The 21,547-nt window shown below is 37.6% G+C and overlaps 3 protein-coding genes across 9 annotated transcripts in view; 1 reads left to right on the top strand and 2 right to left on the bottom strand.

Moving 5' to 3' along the window:
* GLMN (glomulin, FKBP associated protein) overlaps positions 1 to 21,547 on the top strand; it is a 75,986-nt gene that overhangs the window by 20,562 nt on the left and 33,877 nt on the right. For 3 of the 7 annotated variants that reach the window (XM_065675374.1, XM_065675375.1, XM_065675372.1), the window contains exon 19: positions 104 to 1,249. In XM_065675374.1, coding sequence (XP_065531446.1) covers positions 104 to 211 — 108 coding nt within the window. In that variant the 3' untranslated portion in view covers positions 212 to 1,249. Of the gene's footprint in view, positions 1 to 103; positions 1,250 to 5,187; positions 5,272 to 5,615; positions 5,811 to 9,449; positions 10,867 to 21,547 lie in introns of those variants that run through there. The other 4 variants (XR_010611661.1, XR_010611662.1, XM_065675371.1 and 1 more) reach the window with 4 other exon arrangements.
* On the bottom strand, positions 903 to 9,039 carry C3H1orf146 (chromosome 3 C1orf146 homolog). The gene is made up of 5 exons (XM_065675383.1): positions 8,927 to 9,039; positions 6,903 to 6,996; positions 5,650 to 5,818; positions 2,735 to 2,813; positions 903 to 1,365 (listed from the first exon to the last, which is right to left on the bottom strand). The coding sequence occupies exons 1-5, from the start codon at positions 8,993 to 8,995 to the stop codon at positions 1,246 to 1,248; spliced, it is 531 nt and encodes a 176-aa protein (XP_065531455.1). The 5' UTR covers positions 8,996 to 9,039; the 3' UTR covers positions 903 to 1,245.
* BTBD8 (BTB domain containing 8) overlaps positions 18,125 to 21,547 on the bottom strand; it is a 36,413-nt gene continuing 32,990 nt past the window's right edge. The window contains exon 18 of the mRNA XM_065675382.1: positions 18,125 to 20,897. Coding sequence (XP_065531454.1) covers positions 20,428 to 20,897 — 470 coding nt within the window. The 3' untranslated portion in view covers positions 18,125 to 20,427. The remainder of the gene's footprint in view (positions 20,898 to 21,547) is intronic.

Here is a 21,547-nt window from a genome sequence, read left to right as displayed (position 1 = left end):
TGAAGGGTTTTTTTTTTTTTTTTTTTTTGCATCTGGAGACAAACATACATGTACAGTGAGAAAAAAATTATTCTAATAAAAATAATCTCTTTTGTCATTTCAGGTTTTACACTCCGCTCTCTTCACTTTTGATTTAATAGAAAGTGTTCTGGCTCGAGTAGAAGAACTTATTGAAGTGAAAATAAAGGCTGTAATGGATGAAAATAGTTAGGTCAGGTGAAGTATTTGAATTAATATACTTCTTTAGAAGATCATGTTGACTGTGAGACTTTAGCTGAAAAGTAGGTACCAACCTTTAAAGAACAGCAGTTTAGAGTGGCCTCTAGAAGAACTGCAAATGCTGCTCTTCATAAGTCTTCATTCTTTTTTATTTTCTTTTGCTATTGTTATATGGGTTTCACAGAGATGGCCTATTTTCTCAAGTATTCGTCATCAGAAATTGATGCTTTTTCTGAAGTTTAGAAATGAAAATTGAGGGGGTTTTGGTGGTTTTTTTTGGTTTTTTTTGTTTTGTTCTTTTGTCAAGGCAAGGAGATAATGGTCGTGTATTTTTTTCTCTGTTCATTTTCAGAATTTGTTAGATAATAGTTGCTGAATGGTGGTGTGAATTACAAAGGTTTTTATGAAGTGACTGGAGAAGCATTAATTAAAAAGCAGTGTTTAAGCACAAGGTATTTTTATTAACACTTTGTAAATATATAAGTTTGTATGTCAATATTAAATCAGGACTCTAAGAGTCACATAGATAATAGTAGAAACATTATGGTGAGGAAAACCAGGTTTAAAGAAAAACAAATCAACTTTGAGGCAAATGAGATATTAAAACTTAGTAGCAAACCAGGTAACACTTGTGTTTACAAAAACACATTGCATAAGGTTTGTTATATATGGGAAACCTCTGTTTTAGTATTGATCATCCTTATCTTTCATGACAAATTTGTCCTTGAGATAGATTAAGCATTTTGGAAAATTATTCTAAGCAGATGAGCTCCTAAGTTCAGAATCAAGTTAAAAATAAGGATGGCTCTTCTATAGTGCAGTTAAACCCCTTTTTTTTTCCCTATACAATGCACATTTGGTATAAAGTATGCTATTGTTCACTGTATAGTTATTTAATACAATTTTTCATTCCAACTGCATAAGTTGTATATACAGTCTTCTGAAATGTCACTGTGTTTTAAAGAACATTCTATATTTTGTGTAAAATGTAGCCACTATTTATGAATAAAACCCCCAAATGCTAAATCAATTCCACTGCAGCTGGTACTCCTGAAGCATTTTCCAAACTGGACTGCTTTCTATGATTTGGGCTTTTGTCATTGCCATTTTGTAGCGAATATCATTTGCTTGTGGCTTGGAAGTTATCTTGGGGAAAAGAATAATATTATTATTATTAGGACACAGTAACTCTTAGGTAATAGAATATTCAACGTCTTATTTTTCAAATAGAACAGATGTAAAATTATTCAACACTGAAGTCCGAAGCCTGTTTTCTGAAATAGATATTCAGGAATGATGTACACAGAGGTGATCTGTATCCCCTCAGGTGCAAGACCAGTCTTAACATAACCAGTCCTGTCAGCACTGCATCTAATTATCTGGATAGTATTTCAACAGGAGGTGGGTGGGTAGCTCAGGATTAGTTGGATGGTATTGCTCTCTTGGCCAGTACCAAGGCCAAAAGTTCATTTTTAGGCACTATACCAGTTAGGGATTCTCTGGTAAAAGATGGGCTCATTAAACTAGCTCTGCACTGCATTGGTTAAGAAATAATGTAACAGCAACCAATACATTTGTGGTATGTGCTATTATCACTTTTCATGGGGGTCTCCTATGGGAGTTTGGTGTAAACATCCTGAACAAGTAGAAAAGCAAATTCAAGTTTATAGGATCAACAGTAATCTTAAAAGCTTTTAGGTTAATGCTGTATTAACAGTCTGGGCCAGACATCAGTAGATAACATAAAAAGTTTAAGTACAGTGTTCAACGTTGTAATAAGTATTTAATAACTTTTGCCATTTGGTAAGTGAGGTGTAGTTCACACACTTATAAAATTATTAATACTCTGAATAGGTGAATGCTGCTTATTTTGCTTATTTTCCACTTCAGGAAAGGATAAAATGTAAATTCATAGTTGATTCCTAGCATGTCATTCAGCCTGCTCTTTTTATTTTTAGTACAGGTTACAGGAGTAGTTACAGTGCTAGGACTGGTTACAGTGAGTATCTAAATTAGAATCTTCATGTTCTTTAAAGACGTTCAGTAAATAGGTTTAATTGTGTGTTGTGCATATAGGATATGTTGCAGATACACAGACAAATTACACTCATTAAGCTGTAGGAATACTATAATAGTATGTGCATCAAAGTCCACAGGTAACTAGAGTCTTCAGATTGTCATTTTTACTTCAAGTCATTGCATATTTAGATCTCATGCTGGTTCTGTACTAATAAATGAAGACATCCTAACTTAACAGTGGTAAAAGCCAAATTAGCTCTTAAATATCTGATTTGTCTTCATAGATGCTATTTAGAGCTTTTTAAATTGCCTTTAGCTGAGTATTGTTAAAGTATCATAGTAGTGGTCCTACCTCCATGTATTTAATGGATTGTAGTCAATATGACCCAAAAAAGGTCCATTTAGGGAAAAATAAGTATTTTTATAGCTCTTGGCTTTTCCTGGCTAATATAATTCTGCAGAACTAATAGTTTTGAGAATATGCAGCCAGACTTACCTTAGCTATAGTTAGCATTAATTTAACAGTTTCAGCACTGTTATGAACTGGTATTATACGTAAATTACTGCCCAGGAATCTGCACATCAAAATAAGTTAAGGTTACTTTTAGAAGCACATTTAATTTATCATGCCGCAAAACTCAAAAAGCATTCCTACACGATGGAAGCAACTTCTTGCTGTGCCTTCACAAGTACAATGAACTTGTGAAGGCACAATGAACAAATGGCCTTTATCATTAAAGGCCATTCTAGGGTTCCTGTGGTTTGGGTAGCCATCTGTCCCATTTCTGTACCACTTGTTTAGGTGGGATCTGGAAGGGCTTATTTCTTCTAGGGCTGTAATATGTCAATACTTCTTAAGCATGTGTACATTCAGAGAGAACTGGCCCCTCTCCTGCTATATTGAAGACTGTCCATTTTCAGTGCCAGGAAAAAATATTCAGGGTTTTCTTAATGGCTTTGGAAAAAACACAGGAAAGTATCTAAAAACAACTGTGCTAAAAATACATCATTTGAAGTATCTCAACTAAATCTTTTTAGTGTAGTATCTATTTATAGCAACCTACACGTCAGCTGCGATTAAGATAATGAGATAATTCTGCTAAGAATTTATTGTAAGGACTTGCTCATTCAAATAATTTAACCCAAAGTTAATTCTATAAATAACATTATTCATATGCATTCGTTCTTGAGGATGAAATCTGCAGATTTAAAATCCTAGCATGTGTTGTCATTCAGTGCAGTCATGAGGGAGAGAGCGAGATCAAAGCTTAGGCAAGCACAGAGTCATTCCTTAAGACTTGTATTTTAAGTGTGTTGTAGCAATGACACCAAAGCGAGCATTGCTGCTGTTTGCTGATATAGAGCTAAAATATCAGAGGGGCTTAGTCGCAGAAAAGGAGGAATTTTAGATAACAAAATCAATCCAAAGGAAGTGCCCATCTGCTCAGTTGTATTCCCCCGTCTTCTCCCCTTGTGACTGCCACCTGCTCTACCCCTCAGTCTGCCTGCTGATTTGGACTCAATCATATTAGGACACATGCTGGGTAGATAGCTGGGCTGAACTTGGCTGCCCATTCTTCTAATTAGCAAAAATAAATGTTACAAGCAGTGTCCTTCGCTAAGAGGAGGTATTTGGGTCATTGTTGAGTCCTGCTACAATCTCATGCAGAAACTGTGGTTTGATTTACATTTAGGGATTAGAGAAATAAATACATGCGGCTTTGCCAGTACTAGCAATAGGCTAAGCAAAGTACGAATGAACAAAGTAGAACAAGGAAACAGTGATGTGTACTTACCTAGAGCCATGAAAATCCATTTCTATCAGTAGTTTTGCTTCCAGTAACAGTGAATCTAAATTTAGTCTGAATTTTATTAATCTGATCACCAGGCAAAATACTGTTTGTTAGAACATGGCTAGTCTTTGCTCCAAGGTATTTAAAATCTAACATCCAGATTTACTGAGGCTCCTAGTGGGATGCTCATTGGAGCTGTGATGATAAAAATAGCTTTTCTCCCACTTCCCCCATCATATGCAGAATCCGCATCAAGTGTTCATGTTGTTGAGCAACAATCCCATACTGTTCTTGTTAATAATAATAAAAAAATCCCTTCCCAGCTGCAACAAAACCATAGACAAGCAGAAAGAAACAGTAATTCAGGAAGACCTGAGAATATCAGGGACTTTGTTTTTAACAAATCCAACAGGTGACTTGTGGTTCGAGAGAACGTGGCACAAGTTTGAATCCCAGCAATGCAAAAGCTCAGTGATTTACGTACAATAGCAGAACTCCAAGCTGCCAGGTAGTAAAAAAGTACCTGCATCATAATATACTCGTGCCTTGTCAACATCAATTTGGTTATGGCCTGCAATGGCAGAAGTATTATTTTTGTTTTAATAAAATGACTGACTTGCCAACTGGAATATGGCTTCAGAGCACCACAGTTGTTATTAATTGACACATGCACAAAATCTGCCTACACAACGACAAGTAGATTGAGAATTAGCATTGCCATCAGCTGAATAACATGTTCTTGCTGAATGGTGGCAGAGCTTTTGAGAGCTCTCATGAAAATGTATGGAATTTTCACAAGTGGGTAATAGATTTCCCTCATTTCATCCTGCACACTGTGCTGCTCATCAGCATCTGGCAGCGTGCCCAGGATTTAACGGAACTGGTGCTAGCTTCAAGGAGGTAAAGATCAAAGAAGCCATTAGAATAGTCATTTCTTTGATGTCAAGAGTGAAAATCAACTGCAGTTAGGAGTACTGTACCTACCAGGAAATAGTTTTGACAACAAGTATGGAGCACAATTGGGTAAGTGTTGTCAGCAAGTTATATACTGAAACATGCATGTTTTCAGGCTTCATTAGAAATCACAGATACCATTTTAAACAAACCAGGTTTGTACTTTGCTTTAAAATAACATTGATTATTTCAATTGTTCCAGGACTCTGTAAGAGACACTGTTCCAAGTAAACAGATTTTAAAAGCTGGTGGAGAATCTGTATTTTACAGTAAAGCCTCTTCTCAGGTAGGAACCTTGCCTGTTCCATCTTGAAAATGACTATGAAAAGATGCTGCCAGAGCCAGGAAAATTGCCTAATTTTCCAGTTCAAGAGAAAACCTTAGAAAGAATTCTATTACATAGCAAATAACATCCCTTTCAATCACTTTAGGGCTATGTTTTGAGGAACGTCCCTTTCTGTTACCTATGACATGTCAGATTGATTCACTTAGCATTCTTTTCATTTGCCATTATTAAACATATACTTTAAATAATTTTCCAGTGCATTAGCAAAATAAAAATAATAATTTTGAAAATAATTCCTAAAACAATCTTCCTGAATCTAGGACTGCTATTTCATTTCTTCCTAGCAAGAAAAAGCTTGGTTTGATGTTGAAATCATACCTTTTCTGAATCCTCAACATAACATTCCATTCTTCTGGGCCATGAAGAGCAGCTGACAAAACTAGAAAGCTGTTCCGGTGAATGCTCTTGAACTTCTGAATTCGTTGGGAAAACTCTTCTTCCCCTGTCATAAGCAGGTCTTGAGTGTCTGACAGCATAAATGCAACACCTATTGAAGAAACTGATGTAAATGTGCATGTCATGGCAGCAGTGTGAGGTTCTCATCACAAACCAGGAAGCAGACTTCTTACTCAAACAGTAGTTTAAAAGGCAATGGAACAAAGCACACAGATGAATTTATGCACCTTTACACTGAAATGCAGCCATGAGATTTGGCCAGTGATGACTAGTAATTTGAAGATAAAACTACAAGTAATTCAGAGGTTATTTTCGACCAAAACATCAAAGAATCCCCAACTGTTCAATACATTCAAAGTACAGACTCTGAATGCCTTTGAAAGTAACTGCCACAATAGAATGAATTTAGGGCAAATGCAAAGACTGAATAGCTCAGCAAATCCCATTTCTAAATTAGATAAACATCCTGAAAGTCACCTAAACTGTCTATTGGTAAAAATTAAACTATAACCCTGTCAAGTAAATTATTCTGAAATGAAAAATTAAAAAGGCTGAAGTTTAGGAGGCTTAACAATTGAGGCTACAGAAGTCTAGGCCAATGTGTGCCTTGTTAGTCCTTATAGTTCAGGAGGATAAAGGATCTTGTCTACCTATTTAAACCATTTTCTGCTCTAAAAGGGAAGGAAAGGTATTTCATGTTTGCAGTTTTAGCAATTTCCTAATCAAAACTGCTCAAAGGATCTTTTCCCTAACTTCTCTGCTACCACCAGGTTTGCAAACTCAACTTGGAGGATGAAAGCTTAGTATCTTGATTCACTGTTATGTTTACAGCCAGGAATACGAAAGATCCCGACAGCTATATGTTAGTGGCACTCAATGTGCTTGCTCAATTATAACAAGAATCTACTGAACAGCTCAGATGATGATCACCACATCTAATGAAGTGATGTAATGTTCTACAAAATGTCCAAAAAAAGTACAAAACAACATTTCATCCCCAAAGTTCTCTGCCCCCTCCCGTGATTTACATCTAATCATATTACAGCTCCTTCCACTACTGGCATGACATTCCAATAAGGCAGTTTTTATTCAGTTCAGTGTAGCCTACCGCAGTGCCTGATCTTGTACGTCATTGGAGTTAATGAGTTTAAAAGCATAAACTCAAAGTACTGTACCAGAAAGAGAAAAAATCACGGATCCAGGTTCCACCGAATCTGAGTATCGAACACGGTGCTGTTGCCTCTGTAGGACTGTAGAAATTTCATGATTCTAAATAAATTTCAAAAGGTTATTTTTAAAATATATTTTCAGCCAACAAGCTTGGTAGAAATATTCTTAAAGCCCTGTCTGAACCATTAGAGATAGAACTTGAGCACTGTGGTTTAAAAAATATTTTTCATTCCACTAGCAATAAAAGGGCAGTAAAAAGGTTAATTAAACTGGTTCAGTTAATGAAATTCTGAATTATTTGCATTGGAGGTTATCAAACACTGAAAGGCAATTCTGGATGCACACATTCGGTTTGCCGCAGGAAACTCTCGCATAATACATAAAGAAGCTGAAACATTTTACAGTCTATTTTTGTGAGATGTGCTAAAGGAGGATTTGCAGCAGTGAGGAACATGCAGTAGTGTGTTTCCATGACTTCAGTTAATTAGCCTGCATTATTTCCACAGATGTCAGCATTTCATTTGGAAGATAGTTCAGAAAATCTGTATGGGACATGATTTTGTTTAAAGCCTTTTGATAGGCAAACTGGAACATTGCACTATGCGACATAATTATCTACAGAATGGAGTGGGCTTGAATACATTTTACAGCCTGCAGAAACCATTTCTGCGGTATGTTATAGAGAAGCTGCTCAAACACATTTGAAAGGTTAAATCGTTGAATCCTTTTTTAGCTAGTAGCATGTTCTTTAACCTACCCAGTTAAAACATAGGCGACCTGCCTATGTAGGGAAGTGTCATGGTTTAGTGGTAGAATACAAAATAAAGTCAGGATAGCAAGTGAACCCTGAAGGAGACAGTAACCAGAAATGTTCTGCTTTCAATAGGTCTGGAAAGGGAACACACAATGACAGCTGCTTATGAGCTATAACTGCAATTCTGGAAGAACTCACTGCTTCTAAGCCACTGTTGAGAGTGAATTATTTAATGCACAAATACAAGTAACAGCTATAAGAGGAGTATAGCTGCACAGGGAAAAAAGAAAGCTCTTAACCAAAACTGGTACAAAGCACTACTTTGTGAAGGAAAAGCCATCTTAAATTTGTATTCAGTTGTTTCCACATCTTTGCTCACAGGGAGACCTTACTGACAGCTATAGTTTCGCCTACAGCTGGGACTCTCAGGAGTGAGTTATGCTGGTATATCTGATGAGATCACTGGCCTCCAATACCTGTCACTGTTATTACGGATTAAGTTGCTCTTGAAGCAGTTCCTAAGCTGGAATAGTTACAGGCTGCCATTCCAAGACAAGCAGGCAAATAAGGACAGGCTTTAAACTGAGAAGATCAGGAATTACTTCAGCACCATTCACCCATTAATACAGCAGAGATGAGATGATAACCTTGTCAACCAATCAGAAGATGTCCTTCCTGGTAAATCAAAGCCCTCATGCCTCTAAATTCGAGCCAGCTGACATGAAATTGGCCTTAGCTGCAGAAGCTAATTACTAGCTCCTTGACATACCCATTCACTTTACTGGGGAACACAGTCTTGGCTTCTCATGTTAACAAATACACATCACTAGCTGTAACTCTATTTTAAACTGAACTGCACACTTTTTAATAGTGTACCTCAATGTTGATAGTGTGTAGTAGGAAATAAAATGTCTAGGGAGAAATTCAGAGAAATAAAAACATTCCTGATGGGAATTATTTACAGTGCTAATTGAAAGCAGCATCGGTGCAGTGCAGAAATGATGAGTCAGGAGGACAATCCTAAAGCAGTGAAACTCAGAATAGCAGGTGGCAAGAATACTAAATAGATGGGAGAAGTAGCGATGAGAAAATCAACACACACAGAGAAAAGAACGAGCACTACAGTGGAAGTAATGTCAGGCTAATATCACTGCTTTATCCTCAAAATAGATTGATTCACATTGCATACAAGATTTTCACATCTAGAATATAGGAAATGCTTCTTTCAGCACTTCTTTGTGAATCAGATGCTACTCTTGAGAAGTAGCACTGTACCTGGAGAGCTGTACTCATAATAACTGTTGTTATCCATCTTGACTGTTCCTGCCCACTGGTTTCTGTCATTTTTTCCAAGGGTTTTGTGGCTTCGCAGTGAAATCTCAGGTTCTACCTTCTGAAAAGCTTGGGAAAAGAAAGATAACAAATATTACCTCTTTAACAAGAGGTGAAATGTTTAAGGCACACAGATCTATTAAAAGATTTGATTAAAACCCAAAATTCTACAAAATGTATATAGGTTACCACTACCACTGAACTAAATTAAGATGGCAGTCAGATACCAAAATAGCTTTAACGGATCTGTATCTGAGAGGGCTTCCTGTGTAGGAACTAACAGGGAGAGCAGCACAATGAGTGACTTCAGAAAAACATTCCTAAAAGCACTTGGACTGTTTGCACTGTGCACCCTTTACACGACAGTACTTTTGGGGAGCCTGCCCCGGGCCTCCAGCCCCGCCGTGCTACAGGACTGGGCACTAGCTCTTTACACGTACGTTTGTCTTTCACTCTGTTTCGGCAGGCCGCAGTTCGGCAAGGCTCGTGTGGGCCAGCTGGGGAGCTAAAGCTCTCTGCCGAGACCTGAGGCAGCGTGGAGGCCGCGCCAGGCCTCGTACGCCTGAGGCGCCCACCACTGATGTAGAGACCTGGTCTCCACAAAGGCTCTGTGCCAGTCGATGCCCAGTTTAAGCTGTAAGCGTGTTTCCCCTCCTTTTGAAAGCCTGTAAGGCGCTAAAACAAAATCCCCACATCTCCCTCCCAAGAGACAAGGGCGGCGGGAGCCCTGGCGGCGAGGGGCAGCGCAGGGCAGGCACGGCCTGCGGCTCTCGCCTTACGGGCAGATGTGGAGCACGCTGCCGTAAGATGGATATCGGGGCATGCGGTGCGTGTTCGGCCCCGGCAGCACCAGCAGTCGGACATCTGCGGGGACTGGGCTCCTTCCCTCAGCCCTCGGGAAGCGCCACGGTTGCTCCTTACCGGGGGCTTGCTGTAGCTGAAGCCAAGCTCGCCTCTGTTTGAGGTGTGAGGGGATGGCAGACAAAAGCTCCTGATTACCTCATGAAGCGCCTGCAGTTTACTGCCAAGAAGGTAACTGCGGGCTCGGTGGGAAGTGAGGAAGCACTGAAGGCGGTTGCCTTTCCTCGACGCCTGAGTACTGCTCTGCTGTGCCCTGCCGTGTACGGGAAATGGCCGCCCTGGTATGTTCTGGAAATGCTGCTATTTCGTAAGTACCTCCATTACAGTCTGCCATAATCTGGTTGTTAGCTTGGAGATTATCGCTGTACAAGTATGCATTCTGTGATATTTGTAGGTGATAAAAAGGATTTGAAGGACAAGGATGTGGAAGCAGGCAGAATAGGTAGGAGTTACAAAGTGATGGTAATAAGTCTACTTTTATGTAGGAGAAAATCTTATCACGGACAGCTAATTTTGCAGCTGTTTCTGAGGAAGAATATTGCAGGTTATTTTCTGTGATACCCTGAATATACAAGTGACATAGTATAAAAATGTGAAAGCAAAGAAAAAGCACAGTGAAATACTTACATTGTTGGAGCCTCTTTTAAGAGGAAACAGTACTTCTTTTTTGCATGGTAAAGGACTGGAGTGCAGAGTCATTAATAGTACTTGAAAACAGCACTGATGTACAGTTACGCTCTTCAGCCAGTATGTGAATCTAGACTCATGCTTGTCTACTGAAACTAATGGTTTTTTATGAAAATACTGATTGTAGTGATTTTTTTTCTTTTTTAGAGTATTTTAAAATAGAAGAAAGTGACTATTTAAAAAGATGCATTTAAATAACAACTTGTCTGTCTTGCTCAGAAATAATTACGGATTTAAAAATTACTCTTTTTGTTTCCGTCAGGAAGTGGATTTTCATCTGATTTCCTACTTCTGTTGGTCAAATGCACCCAAATTAGCTGCCCCTCACTGCAAAGGTATGGAAATAGCATGCTACTTTTGATAGGAAGTCAAATATTTCTAATAATGAACTTTTAAATTTCTGTGGAGTATGACTATGAATGTCACCAAATTAAAGGAAAATAACAGATGTATGAGGCATCTGACTGCAGTGTTCTGGAGAGCCGTGGCAGGACCAACAAACTGTGAAGCTGTTTCCTGTAACACAGTGGAGCCACGTGCTCTGACTGCATACAAAAATTTATGGAGTTAAGAACATCAGGAGTTATTATAAAATACAGTTATAAAATAATAAGGCAGTTTTATGATGAGGCTTGATGATCCAGCTGATGTAGAGTTTGAATTCATGCACATTATGAATGAATTTGTGTTTTCATTACTAGAAAAATCCCAGGGGTAGAGAGTAGGAACTGTTTCGTAGTAGTGGTTATATTTGATTTATAACACTGTATTGTATCTGAATTCATATTTTGGAATATGTCTAATATGTACATTCATTAATTGAATTAAAGCAATTCATAGTATCATCACAGACTAGTTTGGGTGGGAAGGGACCTTAAAGCTCATCCAGTTCCAACCCCCTGCCACAGGCAGGGACACCTTCCACTAGACCAGGTTGCTGCAAGCCCCATCCAAAGTGGCCCTGAACACTGCTGGGGATGGAGCAGCCACAGTTTCTCTGGGCACTCTGTGCCAGTGCCTCAGCACCCTCACAGGGAAGAATTTGTTCCTTGTATAAAATCTAAATCTACTTCTTGTAATTAAGATGGAGAAAAAATAATGGGAGGAAACAGAATTGAATAAAAATGCGTTTCAAAGCGTAATTATCTTTAACAGGTGAGTAAATTTTTGTTTCCTTCAATGTAATACTGTTAGTAATGTATGGTACTTAATGGAAAAATTACTACATTAAAAAAAAAAAATTACAGAGAAATTTAAACACTGGATTTAGGCTCCTGGGATACCAGCATACACCTTTCCCCTGATCACCAGTTATAATAAGTTAAATTGGACACCCTCCACCTCAAAATACCTACATGAGAGGCATCAAAGTCCAATGATAGATAAGAGTGGGACAATGAGATAAGCCAAAACATTAACATCAAAGAATCTGCTTCCTGTCAGTATTTTGACTCCAGTTGTTATATTTTAACTGGTGTAAATTCTGTGTATCTTCTGTATAGTAACTGATTATTAAGGGGACTTAATATATTTCTGCCTGTCATTACATTTGACAATAGTTTGCATTTGAAATAAAACCAAAACTCGATGGAATTTCTGAGGGGAACCGACCTACTGCCTCCTTTGTAAGAGCCACCCCAGCCTAACACTTGCCTGGTCCCAAGTTTTATGCTAAGGGACATGCTGAGCGCCCAAAAAAGAAACTGCTCAAGGAACAATTCTGGTAGCAGTGTGTTTTGCAAATGCCATGTGAGTCTGAATCTCACTTGGCTTTCTCTTTTATGAGACTAATGTCAGAGTGCAAATGAAACGGAGCCTGGCCTCAAAGAAGATGGTTTTTCTGGGCTGCCTGTTTTTCAGAGCACTTTTTCCTTAGTAATTTCCCTTCCAAAAAGTGACCTTAATGGATGCTGTGCTAGCTGGGAGTATGAGCTAAATTTATGTTACTGCTTAGAGTAATCTCTACTGTGACAGTTTCTAACATTTTGCTAGTCTTGGCTTTCAATCTCAAAAGCATTCTTTTTCCACATACTTACATAGTGCATTTCACATAGAGGTGAAGCTGCAAAAAAGAGAAAGAATAGGGCTGTGTCTGGCAGTGTATCAAGTAACTCCAGGGAGCACAGCGGAGAACCCCATTTAGGCAGGAATAGAAGGATCTTGAGATTAGAATTCCCATATGATGAAGGTAATGGCTGAAGCATTTGGATAAATAACTGATTTATGACAAGGCAAAATCTTTAATCAAATTAGTGTTTGTGCTGTCCTGGGCCATGTCCCATATGTTCTAAATCAGCACCACTTTTTGATTTTGTAGGGCAGTTATATAGGTACCACTTTTTCCTGTAGATTTTTATATGAGAAGAGTGTTCATCTTCAGAGACATCCTGTCTTGTTCTCCAGTGATATGATACAAGAAAAAGTAGTTTTTTCCTTTTAGAGGAGAAAAAGCAGGAGTAAAGGTGCACTAAATAGAAGATTTTTTTTTGCAGTTTACAGAACAGAAATAAAAATTAAGGGCAGCAGTCCACAAATCCAATGAAGTACAATGACTCAGCATTTGTTACACATAGGATTTATTATTTGCTGTCATACATAAATCTACTAAGAATGTTCAGTATATAGCATGGGAAAGAAAGCTTGTGGGACTATGCAACTGTACAGAGATTCTGGAAACAGAAGACTGTTCACAAGGAGTTATTTGGAAATACTGTTGCTTAGGCTCCTGCTAATTACTTAGGTTTGAAAAGCAAGCGGGTAAAAAACATGCAAGCATTGAGTTTGAGAGCTTAACACCTTCCCCGCGCCCTCCCAAAGACTGAGTGGTCAAAATACTCCAGGACCATGAAGCCATGGACTACAGGTAGTGACTCAAACTCTTCTCCTTATCCATCTGCTTTTACTGCATGGGATTAATCCTAATTGCTAGACCATGATAATCAGAAAATAGAGATTGAAGTTTCATTTTCTACCATGAAGATACAGGGTGACAGTTTATTACAGGTAGGAAGTTTGTCTTATATATCTTCAGGGACATGAAAATTACTTCATTCCATGAAGGTAACAAAAAGTTTTTATGCTGCCTACACTGAACCTGGCAGGTACATATGATTTGTCTTATTTATACTGATCTTAAGCACGTTGATGTAATTCTACTGAGAGGCAGGATGCTATGCCACACTCCAGGGGGTTATAAGAAAAGAAGTGAAACACTAAAATGATTTCATTAAGCACAAGTGTAAGAAAATCACACAAACAACTAAATAAGGATTGTGTAAATGAGGATGTTGTAGATTTAAGCAATTTAGTGAGCTCACTCTCAAAACTGGCTTATACAGTTAGAAAGTAAGTTACATGAGCCACAGTTTTTACTTGGGTTACCAGTTTTTCTGTTCAGACACTTAAAAATACCCTGATTTTTACAAATGTGGATCTGACAGCAATCACTAATTGCAGTGGGAACTGAGAAAAACTCACTTGTGTGCATAAATATAAAATCTGACGGACTCTCTTGGTAATTGGTCTCAGTCCCCACATTTGTGTATGTGAGCCTCTGTTCAGAGGATGTACCACTAGAAGATGCACTCACTCTAATCCAGTTAGCATTCACCTTCTGTTGACATAAACTATTTTGACCATCAGTGTCCTTGTTAAATATATCTAGTTACTGAGTTATAGTCACTACTTCCCAATACTGAGGCTTCATTTATTGAAGATCTGATCAGTGTTCATATTTTACTGTGCAATAGCGAAAGCTCTTTCCTTGCACGTAATACAGAAAGTTATATTTCTTAGGACTTTCATTTCTCTAATGAATGTCTTCTGAGCTGGGAACTCAGCAATAAATTAAGGAGAACAGGGAAGCAACTTAATGGAATTCCTTATTAATTATTTCATACTTTAATTGCGTCCAGGTGGTTCATCAGGATTAGAACCTCATTAAGTTGAGTACCGTGTAATAACCCAAGTATGCAGTGTCTGCCCCCAGTGCCAGTTCCATTACCCTTTCTGAAAAGGGAACGTTAACCTGAAAGCCCATCTGCAAATGTTTAAGTGGATTCGCTCCCTTGTTTGTAGAACTGTGGCCTAATTGACTACACAGTATAGATTGCAAAGCAAAGTATAAAAGCAAGGTTAAATGCAAGTAATAGAGGTGTGTGTGCATGCATGTACTGTATAGCTTCTTCAGTTATTAGTTACCAAAGTTAAAAAAAAAGACATTATCAAACCCAGTATTTTCCCCCAAATGATATCCACTGTTTATATAAACTGTTTTCCTCTGTTACAAGTTTTCATAAGCACAGTAGTTGTTGATAGGAAACTTGGTTTTAAATTAGCCAAAGAATGTATTTGAGCTGTATTTTTTTCCAAAATTGAATACATTATAGTGATTTTTTTAAAAAGTAACATATGTAGCTTATGTTCAAGAGCTGAAAATCAGTACGGATTTTCTGCAAGAGATGAAAGCTTCTAATTATATTGGATTATAAATCTAAAAGCACATTTCCATGGAGTCATCCATTGTAACAAAGCTGCTGCTTCTCATTCTATCTTTTGTCCTCAATTCCCATGTAGTCCTGGCAAGAATGTCATTTATCAGTGTATGAATGTTAAATCAGCCCAGTCATGAAATATTAACAGAATGCATACAATTATGACTCCTAAATTGAAGTCTTTGTAGCTGCAATTTGTCATATCTAGAATTAGTAGAGTAAAACTAGAAAGCTATGAAATAGATAAAGTGGAAAAATAGCACTTCTAGTACATGCATTTAATGTAGGTAAGCCCTGAATGTGCTTCAGCTGAGGTCAACAGGAGCTTTTCCTTTAAGGTTAGTGGAAGCAAAATAATGACTTCTTAAATGTCTTGGTTCTGAGCAGCAGATGAACAACATAATAATGATCCTTAATTCTTTCATGCAAAGGTTTAGATTTTCTGGAGCAAAGTAGAATGAACATGCTACTAATTATTTTCTAGGTGGTAATAATATATATTCAGAGCTTTAAAACAGTCTCCTATAGTCTGTACCTAGAACATGCTCCCTGAAAGTAACTGAGATAGACAATGCTAGGGGAACAGGTCCTATGGACAGGCTTTGTGAGAAACACAGGAAGTTCTCTTGCCCACTAGTTCCTCTGAAATAATAAAATTTGCCAATTCAAAAGCTCAGTGTAACTTTGAAATAATTAAAAACCTTTCAAAGTGTGGAATAAGATTATTAAACGTGTACAGTTCAGTTACGTATCATCCAGAACATAAAAACATTATAAGCAAGCCGTTCTTGTACTTCCTTACTAATACATTCCAGATATAACCAAAGTAGTTTTATTATAATATTTTTATCTCAAGTAACTATTTCCTGTGAGCACTGTGCTCCTTCCAGCTGACTTTATTACCATGTTATATGCTATGGACCTTGGTAAGGCCCTAGCAACCTGATCTAACTTTGAAGTTACCCTTGCTTTCAGCAGGAAGTTGGAGTAGTGACCTTTGGAGGTCCCTGCAAGCCTGTGTTTCTCTGTAGTTCTATAATTCTATGATTCTAAAGCAAGCTTTTCTAAGAGGAAAAAATGGTGAATATGTGGAGTGTCCTTTCCACTACCTCTACCACAGAAGCAGATGTTTGTCTTTCCTTATGCTCTTACCTGATCACTTGTAGCACCCCAGACTGCCTGCTGATCTTATTTCATGCATACTTATTTTACTTTGGGCCTCAGTCTTGTTTCTTTAGCTACAGTATACAAATATGGCAAAATCTCATGCCCTTAAAAACCAAAACATGTTACTAACTTTTGTGCTTTTCTAACTATTTCTCTCAATGGTTAAGCTCAGTTTTCTTCCTGCAGTTCTGTCATACTCTACCAAACTGTCAATTGCCTGCCTTGCACTCTGAGAAAGCCAATATCTCAGTTTGATCACAGTCCCAAAGAAGATGTTCCTAACGAGTCTCAAAACTGCAGTTTCTTGCTAATCTGTCTTGTTGGGCCACCAATGAAGCCACTGGTGCATTTTTCATTATAACCTGTTATGCTCATTTGACTCCTGTCACCGTTTGCTTTCTTTCCTTTGCTTCCTTAGTTATTCTTTATTAAGCAGATCATTTGGAAGAATCTCCACTTTCCTGAGTTTCCTATAGGGTTTCAAGCTTTGGGCTTTCATTTAATTTTTAATTCTCTCTCTCTGCAATATGTCTGTTGGTGATTTATTACACAGATACTATTTTAGCTAGCTTCTATATGTGAAAAATCTTCAAAGCTGCTTCTCCGGTCCAGACCAGACTCTAATTTTCCAAGCAAAAAGAAATAATCATGCCTATTGATGCCACCTTTTGGAGATCTAATCTATTTTAAACTTAATGCATACTTGTGAAACATCCTTCCTTATTTCTCACTTCCGTAATATATTCAAGGTGGCAAACCCTGGGTCATAGCTTATTAAACTCTGATTTCTGAGTCCTGTCCTCTAAATTTCACTGACTTTCTTGTCACTAACTGTAGGATACAGACATCTTTACCCATTCATGTAAGAATCTCGTGTAAGCTGTCAGTATAACCTCTTGACTGCAAGAGTGCTTTCTCAGCTTTGCCAAAGTAATTTCACTGTTTTTATTCAAAATACTACTCCAAGCTAAATATTTAAACATTATTTTCACTACGCCATCTCTTCTTCATTAATGCCCTTTCACTGTTCCATCAGATGCACATACCTTGTCTTTACTTTAGAGGTCATTTATGATCTCTTAATCCCTATTCACTTGGAGTCTAAGTTTGATTGTTTCTGTATGACATTTTCAAACAAACGTCTGTCTGTTCTCTCGTGTTCTGGAGAAGAAGCCAAAAGAGTGGCAAAATCAGTGGCAGGAGGCATAAGCAGGACTCGAGAGAAGAGAGATGACTGATACTATTAAAACAATAGCCACCTGCATCTGCTTAAAACTTGACCATCATCCTGAATAAGGTTAGATAGGAACAGAGTTTAGATGGCACACAGGGCTTGTCAGGAATATAGATTCCTACAGCTCCCTCACTGTACCAACATCCAAATGTCACTCTCTAATTTCTTCTCATAACGCATGTAGAAGAAGAAAATGACAATATTTAAACCTATGGTGTGCTGAAACCATTGCTAATCAGCTAGATAAATATTGACACTCTCATTTCATTTTTCCATCCGTGTTTTTTTTGGTCTTTTGTCTTAACTTGGATTATAAGGGCTCTGCGGGAAGCCTGGTTTTGTTCTGTGTTTGTACAATGTCTAGCCAGTGGGATGCTGCTCTGATTAAGCCTCACAGGCACTCTGGTAACGCAAATTAAAAACAATACAGCTTTCTATTCTTGCTACTTATACAGAGACTATTAGGCTGTGGGAAACTGAATTCTATGGCTGCATATGTACCAGCTGAACAATACACCAAATCCTAATCACTGGGCTACTGCAAAACTATTAAAGGAATTGCAACAGCATCACCAGGGACTTGGAGAAGCTAATTTAATTTTCATACAACTGGAAAAGTAAATGCAAAGAAAAAACCAAACAGTTAACCCCCCTCCCCCTCCCATATGGATTCATACAAACAACGAACTCTGTGCACGACTTCTCAGTACTGCTTTTTTAATTCAGTAAGAAATTAAAAATATGGATAAAGCAAAAAACAGGCAACAAGAACCCTTCTTTCACTTCCTGTCACTTCTCCTAAGCCTTCATCTTTTCCTTTCCATCACTTCATTTTGTTTAACATGTGAATGCCTACTATCAGAATATTGTCAGGAGTTTAACACTGTTTAAACTCTATGTGAACAACTTTATAGTGTAGTCTTTTCCACAGAAATTGAGAAAACACCACGCCTTAGCTTTCTGTAACAGCTTCTCTAGCGTTGCATCTTTTACTATGGCTAATACTAGAGTGCTTTTGTTTATTCAGATTATCCAATGACAATATACCTTGTGAACTTGAAGGCGAAAAACAGATTTTCTTGATGATTTGCACTTCTGAAGGTTCTTATTACTCTATCAGTAGTAATACAGCAGGGTAAATACAACATATTACGTTAAAAGTATTTTAAATCATAATATCTCAGATAATTTATGCTGCTAAAAAAGTAGGCGAAAGATTATTATGAGACTGAACATCTTTCTTCCCTGAGTTTAGAGTCCTAATTGTTCACTGACATAAAAAGAAAGGAAGGTTTACCTGTTTCTTCCTCTGCTATGATATTAAAGAATGAGATAAAATTCTTCCTCCATTTATTTTGGGGAAAATAAAACATCACTTCTGTATCACAAATACAACAAAGTGGATTTTTGGGTAAATTAGTTTGCTTCAGAGCTCTTTTATTATGTCAAGTCTAAAGATGAGACAAGCCTAACTTCTTTAATCACATGCTGGGGCAACTTCATATTTTCACAGAACTGAGAGTTTCTGAGCTAAAAGAAAGGACGTTTCCAAAGAAGATGGGGCTGCACTGTTAGAATTGTGCAAAAGCTTGCAAAACTGACCAGATTATCAGTGCTTACAGCCAGCTTATGTTGTTAGAACTATTTAAGTGCAGAAGAGAAAACTGTTAGAGCCTTTTACTGCCCATATGGCAGCACCCACTTCTGAAGGCACTTCTATTAATGGCTAGGAGGAGATAGAATGCTTTCTGTTTAAACTGTGGCAGGCAAGCCCTAATATTTTTGTAATGCAGATATCTTAGAGGGCCTACGCTTTCCAGGGAAAAAAACCCTGTATGGTTCAGGAGGAGTTCTGACTTTGTAGGAATCACAAATAGTTTCTCCCTCCTTCCTCTGTCAAATCAGAAAAGACAATTAACAGTCCCATCCACACCCAAATTAATAGCCAAACCCAGAAGAACAAGCAATACTGAGAAGTATATCCTATTGCACTCTTAGTCAGAAAAATGGTTATGTTGACATTTAGTCATAATATAAAAGCTACACTATAGAGGTATTAATGAAGATGCAAGAATCCTGTTACCCCTCCAAAAATGTAGCACCTGTGAGAACAAAACCAAATTCCTGAGAATCTTGCTGTGCCTCAGGCTGCACCAGAAAGGTGCAAGTATAATGAATTCATGACTTCAGACTGAGATGCACTTTTGGAGATGCCAGACATGTTATTTTTTATAACAGGAGCAGCATTCTACCAACTCCTCTGAATACATGCGCTATGCCATTACAAATATTTACTTTAATATGTGCATTTTTAAGACAGAAGCAGTGCTGTTCCTGTAGCACAGACCCTCTGAAGTCTTGTATTTAAAGGAAAGACAATTTAAAAAATTTATTGGAAATTTCTAAACAAAGCAAACCCAAAATACAAAAAAGTCAAATCTGGAAGAAACGGATGAAACAAGCTGCTCGTAGTAATATGGCCCAATGCAGATTGATACTGAAATGTTTTCTTTGAATGTAAGTATGTATTTCCATTATTTAAAGCAGCGTTGGCACACATCACCTTTCAACACAACCATTCTGAATCTTTATTATTGTAAAATAAAGTCACCATATAGAGAGAAGAGGGAAAAAAAGGAAGGAGAATAACTATACTAATTGTGCAGTCATCTTGAAGTTCTTGGTCAATGAGAAGATTAGATATCAGAAAGGAAGATAAAAGTGAAGGTGGAAACCAAGATTTTTCTTTCATATCATCTAATTTTTCTAACAATCCTAGAAAATACATGCTCAAAGTTCATTTTTAGAAAAGACATACATTTAAGTCTTGAAAAATTATTGTACTTGCAATTAAATCTAGATTATAAATAAACATATTTACCTCATAATATCAGAAAGATTGCCTCAGTATCAAGAATTGCTTGTTCTTGACTGGTGCAGTATCATTATTGTATGGAAACAACTCATCAAAAATAGATTTAGGGAATGGGTTGGAGTTCACCTTAATGATGGGTTTCCAGTTCAAGAATTGTCCATTCCCCTTGAGGGGATGAGCAGTCTTCAGATGAAAAGCTTGCCACTGTAATGCTTGCTGAAGAATCATCAAGTGGAGACATTAGCTCAGTCCACCTGCTGAATGTGTCAACTTGTGATGTACCCTGAGGATTCGAACCATCTCGTGCCAGAAACAGTGTCTGATTGATGAGACATTGTGCTAGGTTAAGGTCTTCAGGAACAGAGTTTTTGAACCCGATGTTTGAGTCCTGCTCAGATAACAATTGCCTGAGAAGAGTCCAGTCCTGTTCTGCAAACTGCTGATCTTCAAAATCCATATCTAGAACTGCTGTTTCCGAATCCATCCTCTGTTCAATTGCTTCTCCAACATCCATCTCATATATTGGAGAAAGGGTTTTTGAAGGCCGATGCTCATACATGCAGGTTTTTGCCATTGTGTCATACTCATCTATGTCTCCTGAAATAATTCACAATACTGTACAATGTAAAAATTGCAGATGATCCTCCCCTCAGGGCTGTGTAGAGCAAAATTTAACTCATTCAGGAAGGACAATCCAACCAGGTTAAAAAAAGGGGGATGGAAGGTTATACAAAATCGACAGAATCTGAGCCATTTATTTCCTATATAAAAACCAAAGTATCATTTATAAATTAAGTTAAAGCAGCGATCATCACTGGTAATTAACAATAACCTCCAGAATTAAGTTTCTGATACAGAAAATGACAACATCAGTATACACTTAATGCACACGAAATCCTCATTTACTACATAAATTAAATTTAGACCAGGAGGTGCATGGAAGGAATTAATAGAGAATGATTTTGGAATGGTGACTTAAGCTATGCCAGCTTAGAAGAGATTTAAAAGGAAAAATGTTTATCCACAGGCTTATTTCTACACTGCACATGCAAGGGCAGCTGCAGGCAAGGGCAGGCAAACTTAAAGAAAAACAGTACAACTTTTATGTCTTGTTCTGTGGTCTGGCTGAACATAGATCATCAGCATTTCATTCCTCTTGAATACACAATAGTTGTAATCAACACTATTGTATATTTGTGATGGGATAAACAGACTGAATTACTGGTATAAAGAAGACAAAGCACAAA

This window comes from Lathamus discolor, chromosome 3 (genome assembly GCF_037157495.1).
Source record: "Lathamus discolor isolate bLatDis1 chromosome 3, bLatDis1.hap1, whole genome shotgun sequence".
NCBI classification, from domain to species: domain Eukaryota; kingdom Metazoa; phylum Chordata; class Aves; order Psittaciformes; family Psittacidae; genus Lathamus; species Lathamus discolor.
This window is presented reverse-complemented; position numbering and strand designations above follow the sequence as displayed.

Bases quoted from the DNA above. Each gene is read 5' to 3' on its own strand.
- C3H1orf146 (XM_065675383.1), bottom strand. From the start codon at position 8,995: ATGACAGAAACCAGTGGGCAGGAACAGTCAAGATGGATAACAACAGTT. The intron at 6,997-8,926 runs GTACAGTGCTAC...AAATTTATTTAG, and splicing joins TTATGAGTACAGCTCTCCAG to AATCATGAAATTTCTACAGT. The intron at 1,366-2,734 runs GTAAGTCTGGCT...CTTTTCCCCAAG, and splicing joins TAATGCTAACTATAGCTAAG to ATAACTTCCAAGCCACAAGC.